Here is an 8,661-nt window from a genome sequence, read left to right as displayed (position 1 = left end):
AAGAACTGTCTTACTTTCTTACCCACTGGTTTTAATGATACCAGTGGGCTGTCAAAAGAACTGTCTTAATCTAGAATACTTTCTTTTTATTTAATAGATAGGAAAAGATTGATGCTATTTGATCTATATTTTTGGAGTACAATACCATTTAAAAGCAATAACTTATCTTTATTGTTTAGCAAAAAAAAACTTATCTTTATTAGTTACACCACTCATTCAACGTTTAAAACTCGTGCCCACTAGTATGGAGCCCCGTGAAACATTTAAAACTCCCGTATCACTCGTGCCCACTAGTATGGAGCTCCGTGAAACATTTAAAACTCCCGTTTTAAATGTGCCCACTAGTATGGAGCTCCGTGAAACATTTAAAACTCATGCCCACTCGGGTAGTGGAAAACATTCACACGCCATTATTGCTGCTTCCTGTACGTGACAATAATTTCACATTATTTGAATTAATATGTAGCCCCATGCTACCGTACGGGAATGGATATATTATTAATTATGAGTTTATTCATGTTTAAAAGGTTCAGTTAAGTCTAAATTCATATTATTAATCAGAAAATTTCATTAACAAAACTTAGCAGTATATATATTTTACACAAAAAGATGAACCTTAGTGACAATGTTTATCCAAAATATCTATTCACGCTTTTGAATCTTCAATCTCTATTGGTAATTGAAATTTTCGCAGCTTAAAAAATTTAAAATTAAAAAAAAAACCCTCAGAGTTGTACTCATTTTGTAGTTTTACGATGAGTCATTTTGTAACATGATGGGCATTTGTGTGAAGAAAAAACCTCTGAAGTTCCATGACTGATAAAAGAAATTCTCTCCAATCTCTTTTTATAGAGAGAGGGGTTTGTGCGTGTTTTTATACATCCTTCATAGTTGTATTATCACGAAGCAGGTCTGATGGATTTAGATTGATACTACCGATTCCCAAAGCATGAGTGTTTAATGTGTTATTAATTTCATCTCATTGGCTTTTGCACATGACAGAAAAATTAAAAATAATTAGATTGTATATGTGTATAGTAAAATTGGACTCCAATTTCAGATTCTAATTGAACAATTCGAATGATAATATATGATAGTAACAATAATAGAAAAATTCAAATAAAATTTCGAATTAAATTGTAACAGTCTGAATAAAAAATTCCAGTAGAAAGACAGGGTGGAGTGATCCACTCCAAGAAGGCGACCAAACTTGCGTAAATATAGAATAATAAATCCCTCTCCAAAAAATTTACATTGTTCATAACCTTTACCTTCACTGAACATTTTAAAAACGTAGTAACTCATATCTGCCATCTAGACATCTACAGCCGGGTCCTCTCCAATTCGCATAAGATTCCATTGATCACTAAGTTCCTTTGCAGCCTACAAAAAGTATCATCCATCGGTCCACAGCAGTGCTTTCTTCATTATTATAGGTGTCAAACCTGAACAAAAAGCCAAATATAAGGATAATGAATTTTAGGCATAATGTGCATCTAATCACATATTAGCAATTTATAACAAATGTAAAGATTAAAACTTTGTAAATGAATAGTAAACAAAGCTCAGTGTCAGAACTAAGAAGAAAGCACTTTAATCCGAAACTCAGTGCAAATATAAAGATGCAAACTTTGTAAGCAATTTATAACAAAGATGCAAACTCTGGCTTTACTATCTTTTTGGAAATTATGCAATGTACCCAAACCAAGTTCTTATCACCGATATTAATCTCTTTGGTTTTTACGTTTAATTACAAAATCAAGAAAAAACTTAATTAGCACAGTAACTCACTTGACCCGATACATAGAAGTGGTTTTAATGAGAATGAGCCCACATACATTTAACCACATGATGAAAAATTCAACTTCAATTTCAAATTCTAGACACATGGCACAAAATTAGAGTTATAATTTGGAATTTAATTTCACACTCTCTTTGTTTCACTTATTATTTTATATATAGATTGGTGGAGTCTCGTTACGTCCACTTCATATTGAAATTATTTTGGACCTCTAGAATACTTTTTTTTTTTTTTTTATAGATAGGATAAGATTGATGCTATTTGATCTATATTTTTGGAGTACAATACCATTTAAAAGCAATAACTTATAAAATACTATTTGGAGCCTCTTGCTATAAAAAGGCAACTAATAATGAATACTACTGTGAAATTTAAGGGTGCTTAGACCATGGAAAGGACTAAGAAGATTACTTATTGATAAAAATAAATAAATAAATAAAGGACTAACAAGGTTGAGTCTAATAGGTGGGTTTGTGCTCTGCCCCTATCTCCTCGCTGCGGCATCCGCTGTTTGTGTTTGTGCTCTTCCCCCATCTCCTCTCTGCAACATATACAGAAGGTCCACATCATCTCACTGTTTCTTCTCCTATTCGAATTAGCATCTTCAATCTTCAATATATGTATATTTCAATTTAAAATCTGATGCTTATGCTACTTGAATTATAGTCTGTCTTCTTCAATATATCTATATTAAATTTTTTTTCCCTGCTTAATTGTCTAGGGTTCTTCATTTACCCTTTTTAAAAAATAGATTGGTTGATTCTCTTTCTTTGAATGCATTGGTTTGGTTTTTTCTTATGGTAACACTAAGGACTTATCCTTTGATTTATTGTAGTTAAAAAGTAAAATTTCACCTCGGATTGTTTAAAATCTTTATGTATAAGATGAAAACAAACTTTCCAATTCAAGTTTGTGCCAAAAAGTGTTACTATTTGATGTTAATTTTGCTTTAAGTATTTATTTTATATGTCCTTGGCTAATGGAAGCCAAATCCCTAGCCATCATCATATGGGAAATAGCCAACAGATTGTTAAAAACCAACCAAAGAAAATGGTAACCCACTGCTTAAATATTGACTAACATCTCCTATCCATGTAAAAGAACTATGCTTTGAAGCATATTTGAATGCCAAATGTTTGTTGAAATGTGTGATAGAAAATCTAATAGCCTATGTGCAAATAAATATTAGCTACTAAACATTGCCAAACCATTTAGACTAACTTTATAACAATTCATTATTAGTCTCTTTTACTTTCCATAAACTTTTATGCTTAGAGCTTTAACATAATATGTAATTCATATCTATGAGAATTACCTAATTCGAGGCAACTAACCTCCAAGTATGAGAAATAAGATTTAGAGAGAATAGAGATGATTAGGTGAGAAACTGTTGCTTTTTTCATTTAATAGTCCCTATAATCACCACTCTAGTATATATAAAAGCAGACACCTCATATGGGAGTGCATGAGCTCCTGCCATGTGGCGTTCCAATATTTCATTTAGCATTTCAACAACTTTTCATTAATTTTTTATTTTTATTTTTATTTTTACTGTTATCCAAAAGATCACATTAACTTTTTTTTTTAATTGTTATCTAAAAGATGGGCTGTAATTCAAAATTAAATTAAAATCAAATCAAACCTTATGAAAAGCTCAAACCTACTTATTAGCTTACATAGTGTGACCTAGGCCTAACCCTTTGACATTAACTTTTTCCCACATTTTCCAAAATATGAATTGACATCATAAAATAGGGTATACATTTTGAAAGACTCTCTCTACAATCTTCTTGATAAGACTCTTATTATTAAGTGCGACATCAATATGATAAACAATAATTCCTTCAATTTGTTTTTTGTTGTAATTTCTAATGTAGAAAACTCTTGAAACTAACAAATTATATGCCCAGTTGTCCACTCTCTTTCAAGAAATGTAAAAGATAATTCTACACTTTAATTAGCTAAAATAATTAAATAATTGTGAAATTCATTTAGGCTATATATATATATTCATATTCTTAATTATGTATGTTCATAATAATCTTGGTTCTTTTTATTTTCTTCCTCTTACTGATATGTATATTATAATTGAACGTAAGATGAGTGTTAGAGCCAGGAAGAATAGTTAGAAATTATTTCAAAATAAAAATATAAAACATCGACTAAACCATGATTAAACCATTATCAATATCATCCATATGATCTAACTATAGAGCCAAATAACTTAACCATCACAATATAAGAAATTTACATTAGAAACCCCATTGAAAACCCGTATCAAAATCCACGATCAAATCCGAGATCCAAGCCCATATCAGAATCTCCATTAAAAGTCCAGATCTGATTTGCAAGGAAGACTTGGGCAAATATTGAATCGTTAGCATGATTTAACGCCAAAAGCGATAAGCCGATAACATGCCACTGCTCCGATCCCCAGACCATTGCCTATAGCCATACCCAGTGGATTTTCTTTGATCTGTGGCTTGCTATGAGAGAGAGAATCAGAGAGGAGAGAGTTGAAGCAGAAAATAATATATATAAAAAAACACCCTCTCCTTTTCTCAGCCTCTCCATCCAATCAACATCGAAACTCCTCCTTTGTTTTGTGTGCTCCTCCGTCTTCTATTTCTTTGTTTCTTCTTTACCTCAAGTTTGTTTCTCTCTCTGTGACCGCTTCTCTTTATCTTTTTCTTCTTCTCACAAAAACCAGAGCAAGCCCCTCTATTTCTTTTTTGTGTACTGTGTAGTGTGTTTCTATTGTTTTTAACTTTGTTTGGTTTCTTTTTGTTAAGTATGCTGTGTGCATACAAGTATTTGACATGCTAAATTCATTTGATGGCACAATTGAACTTTAATTCAAATTTTGTAGAGTACCACTGTAGCAATCTGCTAAACATGAAAACAAGTGCATCAATTGAAACATTTAGGAGGTGATTGGTATATGCACTTAAAAACTAAAAATTATTGTTTAAAAATATGTGTGAAAATACGTATAATTGAAAAAATATGAAAATACGTATAATGTTTAAAAATTAAAAATTGTTGTTTGAAAACATGTACCAAACACTCCCTTAATGCTTCATATTGAAGATAAGAAATTTTTAGATTAGAATCCTAATATGCAATCGAAGAGAAAGAAACAAAGAATTGTTTAAATCTTTTTACAAAAGTTACGTTTACAAAACATTCATATCTAATAAACAAATATTAAATAAATGGTTTTCCCACATATCAAACGGGTTAATAACTAGTTTATATGAAAATATGACCCTTAGGTATGGTCATTAGTCATTCAAGCGAAGAAGTACAAGACACTCCGTATTTTATTTTATGTTCGATTAACTGCATTACTGATGCCATGTATCTATTCTTTTCCATTTCAAACCTTAAATAAATAAAATAGTATAACGGTGTGCGATTAGTGGAGCTATAGTGCTTCTATTAAGCAAATTGAATTTTGTGTTGCGCTGTTTATTTGATTTACGTGCGGGAAAATGAAAGTGAAGAAAAAAGAGCTCTTTGTTTCAGTCTATGGATATCGTTTTTGAAGTGACGACTTTGTTTTTCATAATTCTTAGATTGTCTCGGTTGTTCAATTAAAATGCTGACTTATTTTCCCCTTCTTTTACCCATTAGGACATATGTGTAATTGTGTAGAAAGTGTGTATTTATATATTCTCTATAAAATATATATATATATATATATTTTATTCATCATGAAAAAGTAAGAAGTTGCAAATTATTAAATTTTACGTTAGTTAGCAGTCTGAACTCTGAGGCAGCTTAAGGAAGTCGATCAAGACTAAAGAAACTATCAATTTTTTTTTTTTTTTTTTTTTTTTTTTTTTTTTTTTTTTTATGAGCGACTCAAGAAGCTATCATTGATATATCCTTGTATTAATGCTCTGGTATATATTACTCCTGACAGCAAACGGATATATTGACAGATTAAACATGGGACGATCGTTTCACCTGACAGGTGCTGGTATTGACCGGCTTGACGGAGACAATTATTTGGATTGGAGTTTTCAAGTGAAAACGTATTTGATGGCTCAAGATCTCTGGAACATTGTGGAAGCAACTGACGAATCTACAAATGCAGAATATGATCCATGTTGGACCAAGCAGAATGCCATGACTTTACATGTGATCCATGTTTACTGCGGGCGCCGCTTTTCTTCCTTGATTTGGATGATTACTTCGGCCAAATTTGCTTGGGATACTTTGGCAGCAATGTTCGAACTCCCCAGAAGTAGTTACATAGGTATGTATCTATCTCTTAAATCCACATCCTCAAACATTTTTAACGTTAGATAGTTTTTTTAATTTTTTAATTTATTTATTTATTAATTTTTTTAATTTATTATTATTATATAAATTAAAGGAGTAATGGTATTATAAAAGAGAATGAAAGACAAACAACTTCAAAACACGCCATCATAGCTGTTACTCAGAGCATTGGTATCAGTTTAGTTAAATTTTCTTCTTATTTTAGGATAAGAACTTAATTTTCTTATTTTAGCTAACTTTCTTTCTTTTCTTTTTTAGAGATCAACTGTAGCAAAGCCCCATTTTATGATAGAAATAGGTAATCTGATGTGATTGGTTTTTGATAGGTAACCTACTACAAACGCTTTTAGTGGATAGCACTTGGCACTTAGCAGTTAGCACACCTGGGCAGCCAAGGGTCTAACCAACCAAACCAAACCAATTGTAGTTATCAACCAATTAAAAACGACAAAACTTCAACTATATAATATAAACACGCCAACCAACCACACATATAACCCTTTTTTTTTTTTCGCATCTGCTTAGTGCCCTCCTGAGTTTAGTATAACAGCTATGCCTCATCAACTCCCTTACTTATAGGTCAGGACCTGGCACGTAGGATGTTATCATAATAACACACAAAGGAAGCCACTTTTGTTGCCCCTTCCAACCCTTTTTGGGTTTGGCAATGTCTTATCACGAATATTACTACCAAATACGACTGGTGATTTTTAATAAAAAAATATTTTCACTGGAACTTACTTTGTTTTTGTTTTTTTTTTTTTTTTGGGTGAGAAAATTCTACAATGTTCAACTTAACTTTGAATCAGTTGTGGCTTTTTAAGGACCTTATTGGCTCTTTTCGAGTTCCTTATTCATTTAACTTATGGGTTATAAAGTTGATTTATGGATATGAAATTGTAAGAATATATTTTCTTTAGTAAAGGTTTCAATTGTTTTGTCAATGTTGGTTGTGGACAAAAAAGATTATATTTATTATCATTTTTAGAATGTAGACCAAACCGGCTTATGCCCAATGTAATTAGTTTAGGGTTTCTTGTACATCACACATATCCTATTTATATAAATAGACAACACATTTTTGAGAGACGGGCTCTCAAAAAAAAAAACAGAGATGGTATTGGCATCTCCTTTTTGGAGTTTTGTGGAATCACTACTTATTTTTTTAATGAAAAATAAGAAAACTATAAAAATACAAGATTACATATTGAATAAGATTTCATTGATTGAAATATATATACAATTTGGTAGAGCAAAGTATTACATCACTTTGGTCCTAAATACAATCTAAGTAAAAAAAAAAAAAATACAAAGCTTTGGTCCTAAAACAATCCACCAAAAAGATGATAAAACAGTACTCTTGTTGAGTCCTGAATAATATTATCAACAATATTAGCAATCCAAAATAACAACCACACACAAGAACACAAAATTTACATGGAAACCCCTTTCTTCTTGAAAAGAAAAACCTCGAGACAAATTTTGAATAATTTCACCACTATCAAATCAATTACAAAAATACATGTGTATGCCTCACAGCTAAAGAAAAAAATCTCTTATTTTTCTTTGCTCTCACACACAAATTATCTTTCTCAAATGCAGCAATACTTTGTTCTCTCCTTTTATTTTCTGCTGCATGCACAGCTCTCTTTCTTGGCTGTCTTTTTTCTCTAAGTGGCTTCCTCTTGGCTGCTCTTTCAATTCACTTGTGTGTTCTTCTTCTTTTTTCTTCACTATATGGCAATCTGTTGCTTTTTCTTATGCGGCACACAAAACCTAATGAACCTTATTTATATAAAATTCTGCCGCCTCACACTCCTAGGAACATATGGATTCCTAATTCAAATTATATAAAAGACTTCTTATAGAAATAGAATTCTATACGTGTCCAACAAGTTCATTATATGGGCTATTATAAAATTGTGGGCTGGATTTAATTGGTGCCGTGCACCCAACAACTCTGAACCAAAACCTAAGGTTTTGGGACTAAGTTATAGAATGGGAAGAAATTAAGTACCCATTCTTCACGGAAAAAGTCCGGTCTTAAAAACTCTAAATGATCAATCATGTACCCATTAAACATACAATGAGATGATTTTGAATGCAACATGTGTCTGAGTGATAATTCTAAGATTAAGTTAGGAAATAGACTTTATGAAACCATTCTTTTTTACGACAAGAGGTTTTGGAAAAAATATTCTAGATCTATTTTTTAGATTAGAAAGAAAACAATAGATTAAAGAAAATATTTCAGATCTATTTTGCTAGTAAAAATAATAGGTTTGGGAGAAAAATTCGAAATCTGTATTTTATTAGAAAGAAAACAGTATGTTTGAGAGAAAAATTCCAGTTTTGTATTTTATTAGAAAGAATACAGTAGGTTTGAGAGAAAAATTCCACATCTGTTTTTTATTAGAAAGAAAACAATATATTTGTAGAGAAAACTCCAAATATGTTTTTTATGAACAGAAAACAAAAGATTTGAAAAAAGAAACTATAGATTCATAAAGAAAATCTTGAAAATTCATCTTAGATCTATCTAATGCATGAATCATGTGGTTATCATATGA

The 8,661-nt window shown here is 31.0% G+C and overlaps 1 protein-coding gene across 5 annotated transcripts in view; it reads left to right on the top strand.

The window, feature by feature from the left end:
* The first annotated feature begins 2,173 nt into the window (after positions 1-2,173).
* Positions 2,174-8,661, top strand: part of LOC126720895 (uncharacterized) — an 80,245-nt gene continuing 73,757 nt past the window's right edge. For 4 of the 5 annotated variants that reach the window (XM_050423745.1, XM_050423746.1, XM_050423744.1 and 1 more), the window contains exons 1-2: positions 2,174-2,360; positions 5,749-6,065. In XM_050423745.1, the coding sequence (XP_050279702.1) occupies positions 5,756-6,065 (310 nt within the window). In that variant the 5' untranslated portion in view covers positions 2,174-2,360; positions 5,749-5,755. Of the gene's footprint in view, positions 2,361-5,729; positions 6,066-8,661 lie in introns of all 5 variants that reach the window. The other variant, XM_050423743.1, reaches the window with a different exon arrangement.

The sequence above is a fragment of the Quercus robur genome, chromosome 4, assembly GCF_932294415.1.
Source record: "Quercus robur chromosome 4, dhQueRobu3.1, whole genome shotgun sequence".
Classification (NCBI taxonomy): domain Eukaryota; kingdom Viridiplantae; phylum Streptophyta; class Magnoliopsida; order Fagales; family Fagaceae; genus Quercus; species Quercus robur.
The sequence above is the reverse complement of the archived record's forward strand: the minus strand, read 5'-3'. Positions and strand labels throughout refer to the sequence as shown.